The sequence below is a fragment of the Homarus americanus genome, unplaced genomic scaffold (genome assembly GCF_018991925.1).
Source record: "Homarus americanus isolate GMGI-L3 unplaced genomic scaffold, GMGI_Hamer_2.0 scaffold37032, whole genome shotgun sequence".
Classification (NCBI taxonomy): domain Eukaryota; kingdom Metazoa; phylum Arthropoda; class Malacostraca; order Decapoda; family Nephropidae; genus Homarus; species Homarus americanus.
The window spans coordinates 4,713,105-4,738,881 of NW_024731852.1; the positions used below are offsets into that span (position 1 = coordinate 4,713,105).

Here is a 25,777-nt window from a genome sequence, read left to right on the forward strand (position 1 = left end):
GGAAACTGGTGTATTAGGCTCATAAGGAAACTGGTGTATTATGTACATAAGGAAAGTGATGTATTGGGCTCTTAAGAAAACTAATATTTAACCTGATAAAGTTTTTCAAAAAAAATATAGGTGCCTACGGTAACAATATTATTCAATGTACAGCCACAGAATACAATACAAAGGTAGTATGAAACTCAAACATGGCTCTCTTAAGCAATACTCATGCACAGAAGGTGGAAATAGTTGACTTACTGTATGGCAACATAGTGATATTTATGGTCCAACACCACATGCAGCAGTAAGAAGCCATTATTTACCAGCCACAATAAATAGAAAATGCAATAGATACTGTATTGTTAATTCATTTAAGAGCCTCGGCAAAAAGTGAGTACTACTTTCTACAATTTGTGTCTTATGTGAGGTGTTTCATGACATACAGGTACAGTCTTGTAACATGTTGTCTGAGTTTCTTTTGGATGGTATTTTCTTAACTCTCCCATTATTGCATTATAATTTTATTTCAGTTCCACAATATTGAAAGACGACTCAGAGAAAATGGAGAAAATGAAGAGACAATTGCCAAATACAGAGATATTGACTCCTCTCTAAAGAGGTTGGAGATGAAGTTGCGTGAAGGATCGACTTTAGAAACTGGAATGCGTGGACAAAACAAGGTCTCTAACCTAGCATCTCAACTGTCTTCCAAACTGGAGAAGAAGGAACCTGAGAAAGTTTTGATCACGAGACAGGTGGGGGAATCATGCTTATAATTTTTTGGCTCACATGGGAGAAATATGTCATTCACATTTGTATATTTGTATAGACTTTTTATGCAGCAATCTCCTCAGGAACAATTAACAACTGAAAGTAGAAGTATAAAATGTTTTGTGTATTGAGTTAATTGCGCCACAAAATTTGGGATTGGTATCACGAAGGAGTTGTCCCTGATGAAGCGTGAAACTGGTATTCGACTTTGCATCTAAGGATCTCCGGTTATTTCATCTGCTCTTATGTGTAAGAGCTCTGTTGGGTGCATGAATATGATGTGGGCATTCTGAGTAGTATCTGGCAAGTAAGTGAGTGGTTTGAGAGGTTTGTGACAGCATGGATGAAGGTAAAAGAGAATGTAAGACAGAGGACAAGGTGAATGGACTATAAAGGCAAATTAGTAAGGTTAAGAAGTGCCACATTAGTGCCCAGATTGTGGTTGTGGATAGTCTCACCCACCATTTTTATTTTTATTGGGCTCTTTAACATTTGGTACAATAAGGTCTCATTTTACAAGAAACCTAAAACCTGTGTTTTGGGGAATTAAAAGATAAGTTTTGAATGAAAGACCACTCATGTGTCTGCTTGGACTCTCAGCAAGACACTCACTCACCAGTTGCCAGTTATTGAACTTTTAATTTACACTTGGTTGAGAGTACAGAATGCTCAGGATTTTTTTAATGATTTATAGAAAATGCACTATTGCGTGACAATGGCTGAAATTTGTAGGTTTCTCCAATAGCTATAAAGGAGAATCTACAACTGAGAGTCAAAGGAGCATGAAGAAGAATTAAAAGCATAAGAACTTAATAAAATTCCATTTATATCAACAGTTGCTGTTATATTTCAGCCTTCAAGACCAACGGTGCCCTTGCCTACTTCTGGATCTGACTTGTGCCACTTCTGTGGCAACCGGGTATACTTAGTTGAAAGACTAAGTGCAGAAGGAAAGTTCTTTCATCGTCAGTGCTTCAAATGTGACTATTGTGCTGCTAACCTCAGACTTGGTAATCATATATTGGATTTATTTTGTTACATTAAAGGAAGTTGATTTTAAAAGTTTAAGAGTTATTTTCCTTTTGAATTTTTCACACGTTTTAGTGCCATCCAGTTTCACGTCCCTATGCAATGCTGAAAGAGCTGTCTTGTGAATTCCCCATTTTGCAGTGCTGAATTTGGTTTGAGTATAATGTCACTTATAGTCTTGTTGAAACTTTTTTCTCATGTTGACACGTCTTTTATTTGTAATATGGTAACAGTCACTAGTATTATATTTGAGAAAATTTACCATATGATCTTTGTATCATTGTCAAACATTTTTTCTGTGTTTCTTTGGATTTATATCAGTAACTACAGTTTTCTTTAACAACAGTTTGTTTAGGTCCCTAACTTGTTTAGAGAAGTTTGCCTAAATGAAGCTATAGAAAACCAGCCTACAGTTTTCATGTTTTCTTATGTGATTGTTTAACCAATTAGGACATCAAAACACATCCTCAAATTTCAGGCAATTACATATATGATCGTGAAGGAAGATATGGAGGGAAATTCTTCTGTATTCCACACTTTGGATTGACTCCACGCATACGAGCTCTGCGTCGAAGGGCTGAAGATACTGACAGTGCCAAAGAGAACATAGTTCCTCCTGCTGCAACAAGTACACCAAAGCTACAGGTGACATTTCTATTAATTATTTTTACTTTAGATATTATTAAGTAGATGTTCTTGTACTTGGGCAGAACTTTATTTATTTTTATTTTATTTGTTCACTTTTTTTACTTGAAGATGATGTTATAGATACCTTTTTTTTTATGACTAGCAACATCTGAAATTTATACTTTTTATTTGGATCACAGTTATTACAATGAGCAAGAGATTAATGGAGACATGATTTTTTCTTCACATTATGACAAAAGTTTGTAAATAACTTTTGAAAGATTTGATGTTGCATTCATAATGTCTCGGAAGACTGTCCTTGTGACCATGCACATAAATGTTGGGGTTGTTTGAAATAATTACCCTCTCATTGCCAATAATGAAACGTCCAATAATTATTTTCTGCATTACATCCCTTTCCCCATAATGAAATATTCAAGCATACTCAAGTGTGGATATATTTGTATTGACATCTGTGCCATTAAGTCTTTAATGAAAGGAATTGCATAGTTGTGTGGTTCCCTGGTACTTTTCATACAGTCGGTATTATGTTCGATAGAATTCTGGAGAAATGTTCAGAAATAATTTTGTAATTTTTAATTAGATATAATTTATAGCCTTTTTCTTTAGTGGAAACTCTTTGCACTTGCAAAAGTTTTTATCATAAAAAGTATGGTAAACATGAAGTAATATATTTTCAAAAGAACTATGCTCTGAAATCCAATTACAGGCTTCCCCCATACTGTATTACATAAGGGATGTATTCTTGAAAATATAAGGGATGTATTCTTGAAAATTTTCTATAAGGTAAAACTCCATAATACAAAACCCATTTTCCCATTGAAATTCATTACTGTATATAATTAGAGACGTATTCTTATGGACATTTTTTTGGCCAAAAGACATAGTAATAGAAAATGGTTATACAAGAAAAGAATCCATTTTCAACAAATATTACATGGAAAATTTAATAATCTGTGATAAAATCTGATTCTAATACAAAAAAGGTTACCAGAAACAATATTGATAGCATTTTACCTTCTCTTAAAGGATCATTGTATTTATCATCAGTTTATGTTAGGTCTGGTCGTCATTCCACACACACACACTTTGAAAGTACAGTACCTAAAACAACTATCTGCATATTTTGTGGGAAACAATATGAGACCATAGACGATAATTTTGGTATTTGAGGGCTGTCACTAGCCACACGTAAAATTTTGGATCATATCGACCCCCACCCGCACAGACAGTTGTTTTAGCTACTGTACATCAACTGGGTTTATCTGCCTTAACTTTGCCTTTGTTATGACATATTGTACACACTGTAGATGTAAGAAGCCCTAATATTTTTGCAGTATGGCCTAGTTTTTTACCCACATCAAACCTGTGTAACACTTCAAGTTTTATATCCAGTGTAATTCCTTTATGGGTTGTTTTAGCTCTAGTACCCCTTCCATTTGCACTTGATGGCCCTTTTCATGTCATCCTGAAAATGGGCAATACACTGAACAGTCTTGATTAAGATACTTAACGTAAATGTCCAAACCAAGAGTACGAAAGGATCGCACATAACTCATTCTCGCAGATGTGAACAAGGCTTATAAGCATGGTATACTGCATACCTTTGCTTTTTAGTAAACTAAGGCATTATGAAATCCCCAAAGTTTTATTTTATTTATTTATTTTTTTTTTTGTAATGAATCTTTTGAGAAACATTTCATATCCATAAGGTTTAATTTTTTTCCATATTCTGAATTCGGAGGCTATAATATTCTTACAGTATTCTGTATGGGCGAATTTCTATAACCCGGATGTTTACAATGTAGGGGGTGGCCATACCTTATGGTTGTAAGATTTTTCTGTTGCAAGAAGTGAAATGTTACCCCATACTGAGAGCTCATGATATGATAATGTGTATGCAGTAAAAAGTTTCCATATATTGTATAAATATACTAATACATTGTGTGTGTGTTTGTACATATATACATAAACATAGTGTATACTTTTATAGATGCTTAGATAAATGTTCACGTAAACATTATTATGTTAATGCACAATTACAGCACCATGGATATTTTAACTTAAACAATTGTTAGAAACACAGTTTGAAACTTTTTGATACAGTCACTTATTAATTTAAGAGATTCTTTCAATATGATGGGATTAATACCTTTAGATTGAGTGTTTTCTACTGTTTTATTTTCAGATTATATATATATATATATATATATATATATATATATATATATATATATATATATATATATATATATATATATATATATATATATATATATATATATATATATATATATATATATATATATATATATATATCTTTTAATTTTTTGCCAGTGAAAGTTTTAAATTGTATATGGGAGTGAACAGTTTTGTCATGTGTTTAAATTAATTTCTCTCTTCTCTTTACCCATTTGGCACATAAAGGCACCAAAAGTAAGGTTATACTTGAAACTCCATTTGTAGATGTTGATTGACAATTACTCTTTTATGTGTGCTTTCTCTTTATATTGTCATTATTTAACTAAAGTAATTGAATGAATCTATAAAGTAAAAAAATCTTTACACATTCCTTATTCTCAAAAACTGCATGTATTAAATTCCAGTAATGCACATATCTAAACACATAAATCATACCAAATAGGTTTTTATATAAGTTACCGCTGCAGTAAACTTTTTCATACATAATTACAGTATATGTACAATAATACCATCGTTGAAAATCTTATCAATATGCAGTACAGTATGTGCAATTTAGCTTCTTGTGCTTGCTCTTGCTTATATGCTTAACAGCATGATGCTATTTTACTTCTTGGTTATTTTATTATTTAATGGGTTAACTCACAAGTAATAATAGTTTCTTTGGAATAACTGTTGGTGGTGGTGACACAAATATCCACTAACTGGTTGGATGCAGACCCTACTCTATGGTTGGATGCAGACCCCACTCTATGGTTGGATGCAGACCCTACTCTGTGGTTGGATGCAGACCCCACTCTATGGTTGGATGCAGACCCTACTCTATGGTTGGATGCAGACCCCACTCTATGGTTGGATGCAGACCCCACTCTGTGGTTGGATGCAGACCCCTTGCCCAATGCAGCCTGTTCATGGGAAATTTTTTCATGTTTGGATTTATGTGGGTTTGCCACTGCTTCTGCTGATTGCGCGCTGACTGGCTGAGAAATGTTGTCTTCCTCACACCGGGCCAATGTAATACTTTTTTATACCAAATATGAGACATCCTTGATAATGGGCATGGCCATGCACAAGCATCTTTTGATAATTAAGTTAGAAATGTTAAGGAGAATTTCCTATAACACTGATTGAAAGAAAACTACAGTACTCAATTTTAATATAAACCTTGTTGGTATTGCCATAGGGAATATTTAACATGAGACTTGGGGTCACTAATTATCCTCCTTTCTTGGTGATTGTGATGTTGAACAATTGTGATAAATGGAGCAAAAAATGTTGACATTTAATTTAAAATGTGCTTGAAGTTGTGAATTTGTTTTCAAATATAGTTAGTTGTATATGTTGGACTCCTCTGAAGTATTTCATGATTAACTAGTATTATTGCTCTGATGTTGCCACTCAAAATTTTTATCTCTGGTAAAAAATATTAGGTACGAGTTGAAGGGAAAAAGCCTAAGTTATTAAAGGAATTGTTGAAAAAGTTTTATACCCATTGGCTGCAGAATTCAACTTTAGTCCACAGGGAAAATTTTTTTATCATCCTCCTTGACTGTGACATTTGATTCAGGTTGTTAAACATTCAGAATTGACATTTTTTATTCTTACATTGCTCAGTTAATTTATCTCTACGATGTTTGTGAATATGAATGGGGGGGGGGGTGTGTTACATCTTACAGTATTTCTAACCAATGATCAGTTCAGCTTCAACTGTCTAATATTCACTGCTCAATCCTTTTTATAAGAGGAGGTTTGTGTGGCATATGCGCCAGTGTCCTTGCACAAATGATAAAAATCATCCTCCAGCATCCCTCCGATCAAGAAGTTTGAGTGTATCAGCAGTAGAATAGATCTTCTATTTCTCCCTAGGCTTCATTACAGGTTTCCTGCCTCCGTTATTACCCCCAAAAGGCTCGTGATGGTCTTTTGAAGCGATACTTGTAAAAGTAAGCAAAAAGTATGTATTGTACGAGAATATACTGAGGATGTGCACTCAAGATAGTGCGGGCTTTGTCTGAGAGGTGCCCAACAGTTGTGTGTACTTGACAGGCTGCCTGAGTCAGCTAGCCTTATTCAACATGTGTATGACAGCTTTGGCAGATTTCTTTGAATTTAGTCAGTTTTGGCCACCCGTCAAAATTTATGCAAAAGGTTAAAAAAGAAATGTGACAATTTACTTTAATTTTATGCTGAGAGCAAATCAAATAGGTTTATGTGCAAAAGAAAAAACCTCAGGGAAATCAAAGCAGCCAACATGAATAAACTATTTAAAGAGTTTGGTTATTCAAACAGGAAACGAAGATCATTTTTTATCTAAGATATGCCAGCTGACTCCACCCTCCACTTCTTCATTATGCCTGTCCAACTTTCAACACTTCAGCTCTTAAGTTAATTAGCATATATGAATAAATAATAAGATGATAAAATACTACTACTGCATTATGTTTTTCATATACAGTAAGATCTTTTATTTCGCGAGTAATATAGACTGTAAAAATTGCGACAAATTCAAATACATAAACTAATGGGAAAAATAACAATATTGACTGGCCACTCTATATCAACCTGTGATTTTCCCATTTATAACCTCCAAATGATACAAATTCTGCCTTTATTGACCTGATTGTGCTTTCCGGAAACTAGTTTTTAGGCCTTCCTCAAGTAACCTAATCACGCGCTGTTGTCCTACATCGAGTACTTGGCAAACTTAACTCCCTTATGATAGTCCCCCTTCTCCTTTTTCTTATTTGGCTGCTTAGGTGGGTCTGTCCCACCAGCACCAGTAGGACCCCCAGTAGAGGTAGAGGCCATTATGTTGACTCGACAGGTGGTAGCACCACCCAAAAATGCACACAATAGCAGCCGGGCGGTCGCTAGGATAGCTCGGGCTACAACGCAATACAGGTAGTTGCATTCTTGTAAATTCCTTTTACGTTCACCACTGGCAATTCGATCATCAGAACGCTTCTTGGAAACATTCGTCTTACCCTGTCTTTCCATATTCATCGCTTACACAACAAAATTGGAGAAAACAGTGAAAATCACGGTGCAATCGACAAAAACTGCGCGATTCAACTGATCATGTGATGTAAACAGAGAGCGCTGGTGTAAACCGTTATTAGTTCTCACTGCGAAAAATTCTTTTTACTTATTCTTTTCATACAATATTTATGGGTAACAGCTAAATTTGAGGGAAAAAACAAATGAAATTTACAGAGTACCTCTCAAAAAAACACTTGACAAACAAAAGACACGAATCAATTGAACATGTGATGTCGAACGTGAACTGTAAACATTGCATAACCCCGTGCCACGCTTAAAACACCGAGAATGGAATTGTGTTATAACCAACATTCGTATGCAATAGTTCGCGTTTTACAAACAGTGTTCCCGTATTCATCAATCCTGTTACAACCAATTCGCGTTGACAAAACACGCGTTGTAGCAGAAATGACTGTAACTGGTATGAGAGCTGTGACGTCATTCACGACGGTGGACAGCATTCAGCTGGCTGGATCTCGCGAAATTTACGATATTTTACGCCAAATATAAGACTTAGTTACATTATGTAGTGCTCGCAAAATAAAATCGCACAAAATATAAGATCTTACTGTACTGTATAACGTACAGTATATCTAAGGAAAAATTGGGCTATCTGGGTACACTTAGTAGACTGGCAGTGTGTGTTATATTAGGTGACTAAATTTATATTCATTGGCTACTGCGCAATTAGATGAATGTAATAACAGCACATGGTGAGTATTTATAGAGGAAATAATAAAAATTAACTTTTTCCTGTGGTATCACATTTGTGTACTGTACTGAAAGTGAGTTCAGTGAAGATGAAGCTAGTGAAATAAAGAAAACCATTAACAAAATATGAGGTTGAAAACTCCTTGTAGCTGTGTTTTGCTAACACTATTTTTTGGAGGAGTCCTGTTAAATTTTGTTGCCTGTTTTATTACAAATTTTCATATCATTCTACTTATGGCAATGCTAGTATGGTTTATATTGGCAGTTTTGCCATAACCAAGAGTTAACATACTGATTGTGTATGTGTAGAAATGACCTGACTTCTTATAATTTAACGTATATAAGCATGGCTAGCCAGATAACATTTGCTTGTTTATTTAAATAAGATGTCTTGCCTTCATGAAAAGAAAAAATTTCATACAGTGTATCCTTGGTGTGACAATAATTAATACTAACCAAGAAACTGTTCAGAATTTTTTAATGAAATGTTCTAACAAATGAGTCTCTGGGGTGGTACTTGACATAAATCATCACTTTTGAGTAACTTTTACACTAAGAAAGTGAAAGAATGCTTCAAGATACATCATCCTAGCCTGTATAAAGGTGAGAATTCAGCACTCAGTCCAAGCGTTTGCTGTGCGCATCACTCACACTTGCTAATTATTTACACCGCAAGTTGCAAATGTGCAACTTTTTTCGAGGGGAAGTAAACTTCCTTTTATAAACAAAACATGGCCTCTTCTAGTTGAGGCAGATCTTCGTTTGGTTGATGATACTCCTGGCCCTGGCGTACTTGGTCCTGATAATGCGTGGATTTTGGTAGCCTAAGATGACAAGACTGCACAGGCAGCTGTTCGTCTCCCCCACCAGCTGTATTGAGGCCAGGTGAGATAAAAAGTTGCCGACATTGATCAGTGAACGCCAGTCACTGAGGAAGGGACAAGGTAATTTTACAAAATTCAAATTGGCTGATATGGGATTTAGGGTGTGCTGTGTCCTTACAGTTGTAAAGGTTGTAGCAGAAGGTAGGGGTAACACATGTGGGCATAGATTTTTACTAATTAAATATTTTCAGGGGTGGTATTGGACATTTAGAGTTGTTCATTGATGGAGCTGTTATTTAGTCCTCCTCTAAATCATCAACATTATCTGTCAAGTGACAGTGTTTGGTTACTTTTATCTTCAGCTAAATCACTTTTTCCTGCACCTTTCTGATTTTCCTAAATTATTTTATATATATATTTCTAGAAGAAGCATGCATTTAAACAGTGATTTATTGTGCATGAAACTTGCATGGAAGTTAATGCCACATTAATGCATAACTAATTATTCTCAGTGTGTTGGTTTATATTGTACTTGCTGTGACTTTATTTCCTTTCGTACTAATATATTAAGAAGGTTCACTTGTAATTCACATAATGGTTGGATCTTACTACTAAAAACTAACCCCAGGATTCATGGGCTTGCAGATGAGAAACGGACCCCAAACATGGCCCCTTTTTGGTCATGGGTCTTTAGGGTGGATGCAACCATATGATGGCGAGATCTCCCCGCGGCAGTACACAGCTCTTATACGACGAGCCTCCTCTCTCCGCTATCGCCCTGAGTGCATCCTCAGTTGCCATAGTGATGGTTCTGATCATATAGACAATAAAAAATGTACAAACAATAGTCTGACACAATTAAGAGAAACCAAGCTTAAAGACACCCCAGAATTGTGTATAGAGAAAAAGGATTTGCATGGCAATGTCAATAAACCCTGTAGAATGACTTTGAGTTCTGAGTCCGTACCACATTGTTGTTCTGAAGGTTCTACTAATGCATCTTTGATGAGAAATAATAGATTATCTAAGAGTTTTAAGTCCACATACAGTACGGGGCTTAAGAAAAATGCTACTTACAGGAGCACTAATTCCAGTGTATATAATGGAAAGTGTGAACATAATTCTCAGCTATATGTAAAATTATCCAGTGGGACTCATTTATCTGAAAGTAATGATTTTCGGTGTCGTAAAACAAATGTAAGGAATCCCAAATGTATTATAAATTACAGTAAATTGATGGAGTCTCAGCTAGGAAAGACAGACAGAGCATCAAAATGCACTTTGCAATCTAGCATAGGCAAAAAAGTTTTTTCATGTCAAAACTTAAAGGGATTAGACTTCACTGCTTCTGACATATCCCATGGAGATAAAGTATTGTCTCTAAAGAGTAATATGAGTTATACTCTAGTTCCCCCATCCTTCCTGTCTTCTGTTTCGTCTCCCTCATCCCCTTCAAATGTGTGTTTCTACCAGGAACATGTTTATGAAAGACCCTACTATGACTGTGGCTATGACACTGACTCTGACTCAACTCCCCCACGCTCTAGTCCAGAGTGTGCTGATGGAAAGTTGAAGGCAACTAATGCCTCACCTGTCTGGAGTCGTTACTTGTTGTGGCTCCAACATATGACAAAGACTCAGGGTTAGTCCACACTGGACTTAACTAGACGTCTAGTATAAGTACACTTTTGGTTCACGTTACAACTTTGCTGCCCTGTTTTGATGTGTGTAATGTCTCAAGGTAAAGCTAATGATAACTCCATTTAGTATTCTGCTAACACTAATGTGGTTACTTTTGTGGCATATTTTTATTGTATTTTAGATTATTTAGTAATATCCAGAAATGTATAGTTTCCTAGAGTCTTGTAGAGTTACTTGACATTGTAATATTATTGTGTATGGAACTGAATGAAAAAATAAATAAAATAAAGTGAAAAAAAAATTGCAGTTTTGTAAAACATGTAAATAGCATTGGCATGCCAGAGTCAGCATCTTGCACAACATCTGCACTGTAGTTAGACCTGAACGACACACAACCACAGAGGACTCTTCTGACAGTCTATCATATTATTTCTCTCTGTTGACTTACTTTGTCTCCTTTTCTTGAACAGCTCGAAATTCACCCATGGCCCGTATCAATCTTCTATTATAAGCACACACTAATCATCTCTTCTTTGTATGTATTTCAGATAACTATCTTTCTTTCTGCATTATCTATCAAGTGTATTTTACGATTAGTAGTTTTTTTCAGGCTTGAAGCATCAGCTTCAGAAGAGTAACTGTTTACAGTGGTGGGAAAAAGTTAATTTGTGTAGACAGCAAATTTGCATTGCAAGATTATTGAATTTAATTATATTTTTGACTTCAATGTACTATACATTGCTTTTAGTTGTTGATTGCTAAATATACATTCAGAACTTTTTGCCACCTAAAAGGATAATTTGTTTTTGGTGTGTATTCATTTAACACCATATTTTACTCACAACCAGTGAGTTTCAGTTTTCTTTTTGCACAGCTCCTCTTCAGATGTTATGTTCACTGGTGGAGAGATGTAAAATACAAGTACAGAACTTCAGTAATAGAAACAAATTACATATATTTCTGGAATGCTTAATATAGATGTAGTGTAGCAGGACCTTGTGAGTTTTGACCAAGGCTACCACAGCCAGCTGATGCAGAATCTCAGTGAGAGGATGTTTGGCCTCATTGCCACAGACTGCAGCTCCTACCTATTGTCTTGGGCATGGCACATAGGTGATGGTGGCACACACACTATTACAGGTACCAGTGGTGGGGGCAGGCGAAGCAACAGGTGCCCTTGCTAGCAGTCTTGGAATAGGGAAAGGAGGGACTTCAACTGGCCTTTCCCCAGAAGACCGTGGCACTACGCCAGAACGTGTTGAATTTGAGAATTCAGTTGTGGAACAGAGTGATGAGGATGAGTATCTTTCTGAGGATGAGTGGACGGATCGTAACTTTGGTGCATCGGCCAATGAATTGGATGACTCTGATGGTGAAGATGATAGCGACTACTCAGACTTAAGGTAGGTGCTATATTCTTTTACTTTGAAAGTTTAGCAGAATAATTTTTTGTTTGTAACTACCAAAAATAAATCTTCTGATCTTTTGCATGGATCAATTAGGCTGATCTGTGTTTAGAAATTTGCAATACAATGCATTAGTTATTAGCTCAGCCTGGCAGTCACCGGGGATGGACAAAACCTCTCATGCATCCCGCGTGAGTCGCATATGTTATGCCATTCCTAGATTGCGTCCTCATATCTCGGAATATTGTGAGTTATTGCATTTCACTTTTTCTTAGCTGTGCACTTTTTCATAACTGTGACAATTCAAGAAAAACATTCGGGTAGCCATCGGGTAATGACCAGCAAAAATCTGATCTAAGCCATCGCATAGCGATAATTTGTGTTCTTTTCTTAACATTGTAAAACTGATCAATCATATTTCAATCAATCATATAACGGTCAACACTACAATATCAATATAATATAATTGATATTATATATATAATTTAACCTATAAGTTGAATGAAAATTTAATGAAGAAAATTCTTGTCAAATATAATCATATCGGGTAATAAAACACTACACAGCACTCATGTTGCTGGCCTCATTTGCTTCCCACTCATAATATTGAACAAGGTGGGATGGGAGAGTGGAAAAATATACTGCAGGTGAAATAAAACTACTGCATCACGCTTGTTAACAAAGCAGTGCTACGTTATCTTTTATCTAAACATCATAAATTAGCAGTACAGGTGCTCCTCTACTTATGAATGAGTTACGTTCCTGAGGCTTGTTTGTATGTCCAACTTTGCTCTTGTAGATACCAAACATATTGTAAAAAATGAAAAGATTATGGATGTTTAGTGCAACTATACCCTTTTATACAGCCTTAAAACCTAGCTCACTCTTCTCCTCTTAGGTAATGTTTGTTCTATCTGGAATTTCTTCAAAATAATCTAGTCTCAACCACATTAAACACCTGTTCTGGCAGGTAACCCCCCTCAGTGATGATGTTTGTGTCTCTGAAAGTTTGTAAGTTGAACGTTCCTAAGTTGAGGAGTACCTGTACTGTATGTGTCCTTGGTTTATATATCTTTATATGCAACGGATAATATATTATTTATCTTGACATTTTTTGAATCCAAATATTTCCTTGCTTATGTTCGAAAACAGGAGTATGGTGATGCATTGTTTAAATGGGATATTTAATTCTTGTGGTTGACAGTTGGCAGCATCTCCCAGGTCCCCACGGCCAAGTTGTGGTCTGGGGGGGGATAAATGGAACACAGGCAGTTTAATAAATAAATAAATAAAGAAATTGGTGGTTGTTGTAAATATGTGTACTGTACAGTACAGTATTATGCAGATAAGGAAGTTATTTTGTGTGTGTACAGATGTGTTTTCTCGATTAAAAGGGTTAGTTTTGTTTTACCCAGTCTCCCTTCTTGTCTTCCTCTCCTTATACCCCTCCTCCAAGCTCTTTACCTCTCTACCCTCTTTCCTTTCACTTTGTACCAATTTCTGAGTGCTGTGCACTCATATTAAATTGTTTATTTTTCCTTTGATGTAATAATACCTCTGTGTTACTAATTAGGAAGGTTTCGTTACCATATTTTTGAAAAGAAGCATTTTTACATGTCATTGTTGATATAAAATTCTCAATATGAATATAAAGTCTATGGTGTCTTTAGAAACTGAAGCTCACAGATTGGGTGGCATCTATTTTTCAGATTTAGGTATTGTATATATATTATAGATGCAATAATTCCAGTGTGGTGACTACTATGCATATGAAGTTGGCACATTGAACAAGATATGAAAAGGAATGTATCATACTGTACTTGTCATTTACACAAAATAATGTTTACAGTTTCTTATATATTATTGGAGCCAAGTAATTTTTTAAAGCAGAATTTGTGAAAATTAGATCAGATGTTACAGCAATGCTCAGAAAAGGTTTGAAGTATAGATGCTTTCTTGAGCAAGGGATGCACCCACATACAGCCAGTCAAAATATAAAATGTTAGATAGATACTTGACTACTTGAAATAAAACAAGTCATTTAATTAGAGGACAATTTTCCAGCGATGAAGAAGTTAATGATGAAGAACTGGAATTCCCGGATGGTAGAGGAACTCTGACTGCTGCAGAGACTCGCAAACTAGTGGAGTCCTGGCATAGGCGTTACTCCACTGACCGTCTTGATGATGACTATGAAGATGAAGGTGGCTCTGGTCATGAATCAGAGTCAGACCTTGATTCAGATAATTACAGTGAAGAATATGGAGCTGAAGGTTAGTGAATGGTTTCAGCGGAAAGCCACATTTTTGCTATGAAAGTGTTTGGACTTATGAAACATACAGTAGGTTAAAACACATATTGTTGACATGAGTTATGCTTTCATTTATGCATGTATTTTACATTTACAGGAGACGAGAGTCACACAGCCACTGAGGGCGAAGGAGGTGAGGATGATGATGATGAAGACGAGGGTGAGGCAGTGCGACGTGCCCGTGAACTCCGCCGTATGGAAGTCAACATAGATGTGGCGGCTCCACCAAGGAAAGCTGAAACTTCGGATAGTGGTTCTGAGACTGAGGTTTGTTTTTATTCTTCTACCTATAATATATTGTCTCATTTGATAATTGCAGCTAACCTACACAAGCATGGAAAATGGTCGTAAAACTTTGATTACTTTATTATTAAACTTTTTAATACCCAGAGATTTTTTGGTATATTTTTGCTTAGTTTTGCTCATTGTCTGCCATCTAGTGAAGATTTCAGTGTCTGTGCATTATCTTTATGTTTTTATAGATTCTTTTTAAATTTGTGTACAGGTCAAGTTCAGTCTTGTTTGGTCTTGCTTTTTTGGACCAGGCTTGCTTCCCTTACAGTTACAAGAAAAAAATTGTGCTCACGCTTTTCATAATTGGTTATGAGCATATTTTACATTTAGTTGTATGAATTTTTATTTCATTTTTTTTTGTGAAATATAATGATAACATTTATCATTTTACTACAGGTTGCTAGTGATGAGGAAAGTGAAGAGAGTGATACTCAGATTGACACTGACTCAGAATTTGCAGAAGACCATGTTCAGCCTGGCCCTCCTAAGGAGATCCCTACCATAATTATCAATGAATCCCAAGACACACATCAGGACATAAACCCCAGTCCATCAGCGTATAAGACCAAGGAAAGTCATGGTCAGTCTGGCGTTACCCAGGTGAAGGGTGAACCAAGAACTGAATTAGTGTCACAGAAAGTAGATTTGGAAATAGTAGAAAAAAAAGAATCTGGTGATTGGGGAAAAGAGAATGGTGAGAAGAGTGCTAGTTTGACCAATCTAAATGAAACTGGTAAAACAAATCCTCGAGCAGAACAGCTCAAGAGGCTTTTGCAAAGGACAGATTCAACAGAGGCAATTGCAGCTCAGAGAGCCCTGCAGTTAAAGCGTCAGTACCTTCTTGGGGAAACAGTAAATCTTCCTAGAAAGTCGGTCTCAACAGCAGATTTAGGTAACCGTTTTAAGAGTTTCATGGACAAAATATCTGAAACACAGAAAATGTTGAATCCAGCTCCCCAGCCAAGTGCAGCTATGCAAGCATTCATGAGCTCATCAGTTCCCTCCCCAAGAAGCCCAGCATCTTCTCCGTCATCACCGCTGTTGCCAGCTAGGTCTATATCTCTTCCTCAGGGTGATAACACCTCTGATTCAACTAATACTGACAAAGCTGACATGAACATTTCTCAAACAAAATTATCAGTAGCAACAGATGTATCTTTAACTGAATCATCAGTAGCAACTACGTGTCAAAAAGCCAAACAAGATATTACTACGCAAATAGAATCTTCAGTGTATCCAGTGGAAGCCATAGATAAGTCAGAAGTCCAGGTAAAGGTTCCAGATCAATTGAAGGGCTTCCCAGTCTCTGGAGAATCTTCCAAAATAAATGAAGCCATAGACAATCCAGAAGAAAACTTAGTGGGAATTCCAGTGTCAGAAAGTAGTAGTGAGTCAAGCAGTGATGTGTCCAGTGAGGATGGATCTGATTATGACAATGTGCCTTCTGGTTGTAAATGGCCTGTTCCTAAAAAATCACCAACTACCATAGAGATTCAGAAACAAGCAAGTTCTAGTGTAATTGATAATGCAGTGTGTGATAATGATGTAACGAGTAGTACTGGTAAAGACATTGTCAATGAAGTGGGAATTATTGGTATTAATAGAGCTATTAGTGGTGGAATTAATTCCAACAAGGAAGAGGAAGTATGTAAAAGTGACGAAAGAGAAGCAGATAAAAAGGAAGAAAATGTTGCATCAGATGAAGAAGGAATAGATGAGTTTGGGTTATCAGTGCTGGGGGAGAATGAAGGGCTCGAAACTGTCAATCGAGAACTCGTGTTGGTAAATGAGCCACATTCACGTGAACCAGAGATAATTAAGTGCCAAAGCATATTAAAAGAGGAAATTGAAACAATTTGTGTAGCTGATGATAAAGAAACAGAAAAGCATAATGAGATAGAGGATAATGTTGATGAACTCTTTAATATACTTGCTAGTGATGCTGTAGAGGATACTGATAAGTTTTCAGAATTTATTGAATCACCTGGTACAAACACTAATGGTTTTTCTCATAGTGATAATAAATCCAGAAATAGTGACACATTAACATCTCAGATTTTAACAGTGTGTGATAATGAAGAGGAGAAACCCAGTGTTGAAGAAACTGTAAGTGAACCTATAGAACCTATTGTTGAAATTATTGTGGAAAATCCAGAGAAAATTCAAGAAAAATTGCCTCTTGAAAGAACTATAAGCATTAGTGATGAGACAAAGCCGCTGGTGTCAAAAGAAGTTTTGTCCAGCCCTGAGGAAGGTAGGGAAAACACAGAGCCCGAGTTGTCAGATTGGGCAGGTGAAAATGATGGTATAAGTGCTGGTGAAGATTTAGAGGTTGAATTCAATGAACCTAATAGACAATCGGTGAAGAAAGATTCCTCAAAAATTATTGCAAGAATCGCATCAGTGGAAAGCTTAGGAGACACAGACTCTGCTATCTCGACTGGTCCTAATATTACCACCTCAGTGCCTTCCAAACCTTGTGCTCTTGCAGATTTAGAAGGCATAGAGTTTATGGACACAAGTGAGAGTGCTAGTAGCCCTGATGATGTATCACACAAAAAACAAGGTTATAGAAAGTTAGAAGAAGAAACTCCTACAACTCCCATAGCCCCACAGATATCTCTTATTGATATAGAAAGTGTAAAAGTTCAGGATCAAAGCAGTAGTGAAAGTAAATCATCAGAGAGTACAAGTACTGAAATGGATGATAACTCACAAAGTAGTGTCCAGGAAGCCTTGAATAACAATATGGCTGAACATGACAATAAAGAAGTTAAAGATCCAGATATCAAATTCAAAATGAGCATGTCCCATATATCAAAAAGTATGTCAGAGTCACATTTACCAAAAAGTACATCTGAACCTCCTTCACTAAGTGAAATCAGGCCAAAAGTAAATGGAGAACATCGACGTGATTCCTTAGATGACTACACGTCACCAAAACGCTATGAAGGATATATTCCGAGATTCAAAGAAAGAATGAGCCCATTTGGATATGTCAGAGATTCTATAGATATTCAGAAAAATTCTACAAAATCACCATTGTTTACACCTTCTAAAAAGGAAGTAGAAGAAAGACAAAAGAATGAACAACGACTGGCACAGTGTACAGTTCAGAACAGTACTGTAGCAAGTAAACCAGCTGTTTCTCCTAATACAGCTAAGAGACAGATTGTGAAAAGTTTGAGGAGCAGTAAAGAAAAGGAAAAAGATCTGATTAAAGAATTGGTCATGTCTCGAATATCTTGGAAAAATTCAGAAAAGTCACCCAGAAGAGGATCAAGAACATCTGTTAGTCCACTTTCCTCCACTGGATCACGAACTTCACTCTTCAGCCCTCAGTCATCTCAGGAGAACCTTCTTGAGAAGGAAGAAAGTGATCCAGGTTTAGAAAAGAAGGATCTTCAAGACAAAAAGATTATTCATATAGACACCAGAGAGCTGCTAAGATTAGAGTCTATTAAACCGGATTTACCAGAAAGTGGGCAGACATTTGCAGCTGAGGAGAATAGGTCAAAAGTTCGAGTGGGGACCATCTTTAGAGAAGATAGTGTTTTAGGATTTTCAAACAAGAGAGAAAGCCTTCAAGATTTGATTGTTCCTTTTGCAGATGAGAGTCTGGATGAAGAAGTATATGAAAGGAAGGAGGACAAAAATCCAATTAAATATATACCTAAACAATTTCCTGGTGATGTTATAGTGAAACCTGTGACTAATACAGAACCAACAAGTCCAGTTCGCATAAATCTCCCAGCTACCCCCATGACTCACCCAGAGCAGTTTAATAGGACACCTCCCAAAAAGGAAGTATTTAAAGTGCCATCTGTTCCAGCTCCAATCACACCACTGAGAAGGCACCATACTCCGGGTTCATCAGGAATGTCAACGCCCATTAATTCAGACAGACCTCTGTCTACTCCTAATCTGAGCACTATAGAGAGAGAAAGAGCCAGAGAAGAGGCACGTATTCGTGCACGCCTTAAAACAGATTTGGATTTCGGATTAAGTCCTCCAAACTTGGCTGATAATTTACGTGAAAAACTTAAAAAAGGTAGTTTGAGTGAAAGTGAAGGTGATAAAGAAGAGAAGGGGAGAGAGCTTCCAACATTGGTTAGACAGACAGCTGTCCTGACTCAAGGGAGAGAAGAGTCAGCACCAAAGAATAAAGATGAAAGGGTGAAAGAGTTGCTTGCTGAGCAACGGCAACATCGTCATCGAGACTCCTCAGATGGCCAACAAGAAGAGTGGAATAACAAAGATGACCGTGTTAAGGAGAGATTAGAGGAATATAGACAAAGGCGAAGGGGAAGCACAAGAAGTAGTGAAAGTGGGGATTCTAGACCAAATAGTCAACTCTTACGACGTCATACTCATAGACCATCTTTATTGGAACTTGAATCTCTGCAAGTGTTTTCCACTTCCCCAAGTAAAGCTGCCTCTGTTGTCCCAACTTCTGTTGGAATTACTGCAACAATTGCAAGCACAAGTGCATCTCCTGTCATCTGTTCTTCTCCATCTGTTCAACACTCAAATGTATTACCACTGTCTCCAGCAACTTCAGCTGCTACTGTCTCATCAAGTACCACTCCACCAAGTCATCCACTGCAGGACTCGGCTTCTTCAGAAAAAATAACAGACAAGAAATCAGGCAAAAAATCAAAAGACCGTGAAAGAAGAAGAAGCTTGATTCAGGTTTTTGCAGGTTTGTTCACATCATTATTTTTTGTCATTTATCCAATTTCCCATTTTCAGAGCAGAGTAATGTATCCAATATTTTTCTTGCTTATTTTGCTTATTGAATATCCTTTACAATTTCACGTATCTGTTTTTTTAACAACCAGGCTTGAAACCAGAACCCACCCATTGACCCCAAGCAAGTAATTTTTGTGTCAAGTAGGTAAACATTTCGCAAAGCCATCCTGTTCGGAGGGTAACCATTTTAGTCATAATTTGCTAAGATGACTGTGAACGTGACAGGCCATTCCCAAGAGCCTAATGTGTCATAGATCTATTGAAATTTTGCCTCGTGCACTGTAAGTAGATGATGTAATTTCTTGGGTCAGGTCACCAGCATAGATCTTGCAGTGGACCTATTATTGTTGTTTTAAGATTGCCTCAACTATTTTTTAATAGTTTCACCAGCTGGTTTCATATTTGACAACATTATACGAGTCAGAATTTTCATGAAGTCTTCTTCACTGCTAGTCTTGTGGAGGATTGGCCTCCAATCAGTGGTTTTATACATGGCTGATTGTTTATGCTGCTAGAGCAAGTGGAACTGATAAAAAAATTTAGATTATTACAATTTCACTATTTGAGATGCCCTTATATGGTCTGTCCAGCAAACAGATGTGAAATGGGAAACTCAGCATGGTGAATTTGTACAGTACATCATAAAATATGGAAATCAGTTTGTGTAAATTAGACTCGTGTAATATGACTTTTGAAGAATGTTTTTCTTTTACCATAAACAGTACAGTACTTGTACTAAATTGAAAATTTACAGATTTTAGACTGTACAGGCAGTCTCCAATTTATGAAAGGGTTCCATTCCTGAAAAACCTTTCGTAAATCTGTTTTTCGTAACTAGGATCACATTTTCCTTTCGAGTTCCATTATTAAAGCCGAGACATTTCTATTAATATGTTTTTAAAATAAAGAGAGTTGGTGTATGCAATGCCTATAAGCCAATAATTAACATACCTGTAATAATGGAGGACTTGGAAGTTACTGAGAAATTGCTACACACACACACAGCCAGTTGAACTTTTGTTTTATTTCTTAAATAACAATATAAACAGAATATAATTGCACACGTAATTTAAAAACGGTAATAAAATATGCATTAGGTACAGTCTATTTAGAAGTCGTGAGTTTTCTTAAAGTGAGTTAAATGGGTTTGTTGATGTTCCGGCAGTTTCTCGTGAGTTGTTAAATTTGCCAGAAGTATAAAGTTCATGAATAATTAGGGAGTATTGTTTAATTCAATTGATAGCCCTATACTGTACAGTCATCCCTTGGTTATAACGATTTTCGTTATCACGCCTCCATCAAAATCTGCACACCTGCTGTTATAGCGCATTTTTCAAGCCGAGAATTTCGTTATCACGCAGTTGCCTCCAGGTGTATTGTTACCCCCTTGCTTCACCTACATCTATTGAGGATAAAATCTTTCACCTACACATTGACAATAACACATTTGCTGCAATCAGACATATCTAGTTGCCTCAACAATTGCAACCCCATATTGGGGTTGCAATTTCAAATTCTGTGTCATTACTAAGGAATACCGAAGTCTCTGGTGCACTCTAAGATTGACAGAAAATGGAGGACTCAGGCATCCTGAAGCAAGAGAAAACGGACTCCTATGATGGGGGACTCAAATAAAGGAAGCGTAGCTACATGTTTTGTAGACTTCAGTATTGAGCGTACCCTTTGCATCACTCTAATAAACCTAGCCATGCCTATGTGTGTTTCTGACACTTACCATAACATTATACTGTATATATCTTTAGGCTGAGAATTTAGTTATGACACATTTGCCTCCAGGTATATTGTTACCCCCTTGTTTCACCTACTGTACATCTATTGAGGATAAAATCTTTCACCTACAAATTGACAAAAAAACATTTGAAGGATGAAAATGGATGGAGGTAACAAAACTTGAAAGCGGTTGTACAAACACAAGCATTCACACATGCCACTCATACTGACAGACTTGACACTCACTTACTTGACAAGTTTTACCAAACATAAAGACAGTTGAAACTTTCAACATCACTCACAATGGATCTTGAATGTTCCAACAATAATCAGACATATCTAAGTTGCCTCAACAATTGCAATCCCAGTTGCAATTTCAAATTCTGTTGTCATTACTAAGGAATAACGAAGTCTCGGGTGCACTCTAAGATTGAGAGAAACCGGAGGACTCGGGCGTCTTGAAGTGAGAGAAAACGGACTCCTATGACGGGGGACTCAATTAAAGAAAACATAGCTACATGTTTTGTGGACTACGTACAGTATTGAGCGTACTCTTTTCATCGCTTTGTAATAAACCTAACCATTCCTATGCTATTTATGACATTATATATATATATATATATATATATATATATATATATATATATATATATATATATATATATATATATATATATATATATATATATATATATATATATATATATATATATATATATATTTAGTGGGTCTAAATGGTCGTAAAATGGGAAACTTGGGTGCCTGGAACCAATTAGCATAAATCCCATAGGTTCTGTACTCTCGTTATCGCATTTTTGTTATCATGCACTCAGCGTTGTCCCAATTAGGCGTGATAACCAAGGTCTGACTGTACTTTAATTATCTTTATATTTTGTTTTTATTAATGAAGTAATATTATTGGTCAAATTAAACCAAAGATTGGTGGGAACTGATGCCTGATGCAGCATGTTTTCACATGTTCTTTTCAAAAAATACTCAAAACGTTTATTAAAGAATCTGCTCAGTTGTTAACCCAGTAACTGCAGTACAATACAAGTATTTGGGAAATCGAGGGTACTCTACTGTACAGTATATGCTGGGAAAAATCCCTGATAATTGAAAGTTATTTAAAAAATAATAATTATGAAATTGAAGACATAACATTAAGAAGACATAAAAACCAGATAAAATCTTTGCACTTATAATGGGTGGTGAGTTTTGTGTCTGAAGTGAGGCGGAGTGTAACTAGTAACTGCTGAGTGCTGGATGTTGTTATGGTGCAAAGTCGTTTGAAAGCCCTTGCATAAGTGGTGAGCCAGACTGTGGTGTTATTGGTGTGGGTGAGGGGCCAATGAGGGTAGGAGCCTTGTGTCTCACTCTAGAGTGTCTACTAATCATCAACTTTGCATACTTAGTATGACATTTGGCACACAGCTTTAAATTCATGGCACCAAATGCCAATCGTCTTAAGACGAAAATGGTGGTTTTGTGCTAAATCACCTGAAGATGTGGGTATCTCACTGTTGAAGAAATTATCACTTGCATGCTATAACATGTGGAAGTTTATAAAAATATTGGATGGTATTTTTGTAAATTGTAAGGATGGAACTGTTGACACTGTTGACATTCATTAATACATATCGCATGCGATTTTATATGGCTGGTTCCTTAAGATGCAGCAATATTGCAAAATTATAGGAAATTCAAAGGTTCATGTTCAACAAAATTTTATTAATTTAGTTGCAAATTACTAGATTATTTAGTCATACTTTAATGAGGCTTAATAACCCTATTCCATTGATGCATCTGAAAGTTGATATAAAGAGTTTGTGATAAGAGTGGGACATTGCGTGTAGATGGTGAGCTGACAGGGTGAACTGTAGTCAGCTCACCACCATGTACACCTATTGTGCCATTCTTCTGACTTTAAAACAATGAGTTTGTATTTGTAAGAATACCAAAAATAATTGCTTTCACTGTGGTAATGAGTGATTCATTGAGAAGTGTGTGCGATATACTTTTCCTCGCGGCTGAACATCAACTCTTGTTCCTTCCCCATGGTCATATCATTTAATAATATCAAGTTTCACCTTTAGATGACACTATTCACTTAAGGAGATAAGAGGGGGGAGGATAATGGGAATAGAGAGGTAAAAATGAGGTGTGAAGTGATAGGCATGCTTTTCTGTCATGGCCACCTCCTCTGTGGAGAACTCCTGGGAGGAATGATACATCAAGAATAGTTTCTGGCAAAGAAGGAAAACATTAACAAAGAATACTAACACTTTATAAACAGAAGATTTGACTAATTGTAGCATATTTATAGGTATGTTCAGCAAATCTGGTGGAGATGATAAAAAGAAGAGTGAACAGCAGCCCCAACCAAGTGACACAACCGAGGGAGTCTCAGCCTGTAAAACTATACCACCAACTATACAGCCTCTAAGTACTGCTCCTATTGAAACACCTAAAAGTGCCCCTAAAAGTCCATCAACAGTCCGGGACAAATTGTCAAAATTGCGATTATCCAGATCCAAAGAAAAGAAGAAGGTGAATGTGAAATAATTGTTGTTGGGTCTACTATAAGGTATTGTAACATACAGAGGATTTCCTTGTGTTCATAAAAGTTTGCACTATATTATTTAACAAGCCTTACCTAAACTTGACTCGTATTTCTTATCTGACTTAAAAGTGGGAAATACTGATATTAATCCCATGAAATGCAGATTAATTTACTGAAATGGAAACTCAAATGAATGTATATACCTGTTAATGGAAAGTATTAAGATCAAGGTTTGAGAATGTTTTGTTGGGTTTACAAAATTTTTAAAATAAATGTAGCATAAACTTTTTACTGTAATTTCAATTATAGGAATTTTACAATTACTTCCCCCATACAGTCATCCCCCAATATATGGCAGGGTTAGGTTCCATAAACTCTTAACATAAATCAAAATTCCATTTATTGAACCCAATTTTCCCATAGTCTCCCATTATGTAAATGGAGATAGGTTCCTACACGAAATCTTGACATTACAATGTAACAAATACACATGTTAATGCGGCAATTCAACGAATGGAAGAGAGAGGTGGTGTGTGTGCGTGCGTGCGTGCGTGCAAGCAAGCAAGAGTAATAATACTGTAGAGATCCCCATAACACATGTTACCAGTCAGCTGTGAGTTGGCTATGCATGTTGCCATTGTTACATATAATGAAACTATATAAGATGTGGAAAAATTATTTCAATACTCTTAAAGTTACTTAGAAATCAAGAAAATATAATTAAAAAATGATCAATGAAGAAAAATAAAGAGCATGCATGTGTATGTGTGGGAAGTGAACATGTGTGTGGAAGCAGTGGGCTGTACTGTAATTGCATCGCCAGCCCAGTCAAGCTGCCACAGCAAGCACACAGCTCAGTGTGGCAGCAGCCACACACATCTCGGTCAACTGGGTGACTGGCAGAACTGTGGGGTTCACTCTCGGTGTCACCCAGAGGATGGTTTGAAGGCAAAAAGAGCTATTTATTTGAACACAAGATACAGTATGTGCTATGTATCAATTTTCTAGTTTGTTATAGCAGTTTTTGTTCAAATTTAGAGGATGTAGGCAGAAAATCTTAACTATGTAGTATATGTTTATTTTCTTCTTAAATATATTAAAACTTTTTACCAAATTTTCCATTATGGCGAGTTTTGCTTTCTGTCTACAGAATTTGTCAAAAATAAACCATTTCCGTTATAATGGATTTTCAAAAAACTAATTTCTGTAAATTGGGGGATGACTATATATCTGTCACTGTTCCATTAAAGTTTTCTGATACATGTGCAGTATTCGTGAAATATGTCAATTTTAATTAGCGTTTCCAAAATATTTTTTCAAAACATTAATTATATTATTAAATTTAACTCCACAGATTGACAAGGGTAGATCCAATAGTGCAGACATCCTTGATGATCGTGGCAACACTGATAACACCCGAGCAGCCTTCTCCTTACCCACCTCTCCCTCCCGTCGTCCAATCCCCTTTTTATCCTCTCCCTTCACTAAAGCCTCATCACCACCTCAAGCATCAGGTGACTAACCGCTGATAAGCTCATAATTGTATATTTTTGGTGATGTTTACATTTCTGGTACAGTAAACCAGTCATCATGTCATAATCATATGACTGTTTAAACATTATTATTTGGATTGTCACATTATTTTGTATGGGGCCATTATATCACATTGGTAACTTGTCATTTTGTTGCTCATTTTTTTTCCAATCCTGGATAGAATTGTGCATTTTTGCAGGGTTATGGCATTAACTGTGCAGTACTAGCCACAATATTATGTGAATTTCTGCTTGGTCATGTGAGTGTCTTTGCCACACACACAAAAATAGTGTCATATTGAATTAGCATTATGCTATATTTTCCCAGTTACCTTTGAATT

At 36.3% G+C, this 25,777-nt stretch overlaps 1 protein-coding gene across 6 annotated transcripts in view; it reads left to right on the forward strand.

Moving 5' to 3' along the window:
- The window catches only part of LOC121867957 (F-actin-monooxygenase Mical-like), a 151,250-nt gene that overhangs the window by 103,471 nt on the left and 22,002 nt on the right, over window positions 1–25,777 (forward strand). For 5 of the 6 annotated variants that reach the window (XM_042368122.1, XM_042368121.1, XM_042368124.1 and 2 more), the window contains 10 exons: window positions 516–740; window positions 1,610–1,766; window positions 2,264–2,430; window positions 4,861–4,869; window positions 11,988–12,250; window positions 14,318–14,526; window positions 14,662–14,831; window positions 15,255–19,560; window positions 23,668–23,891; window positions 25,259–25,418. In XM_042368122.1, coding sequence (XP_042224056.1) covers window positions 516–740; window positions 1,610–1,766; window positions 2,264–2,430; window positions 4,861–4,869; window positions 11,988–12,250; window positions 14,318–14,526; window positions 14,662–14,831; window positions 15,255–19,560; window positions 23,668–23,891; window positions 25,259–25,418 — 5,890 coding nt within the window. The remainder of the gene's footprint in view (window positions 1–515; window positions 741–1,609; window positions 1,767–2,263; window positions 2,431–4,860; window positions 4,870–11,987; window positions 12,251–14,317; window positions 14,527–14,661; window positions 14,832–15,254; window positions 19,561–23,667; window positions 23,892–25,258; window positions 25,419–25,777) is intronic. The other variant, XM_042368123.1, reaches the window with a different exon arrangement.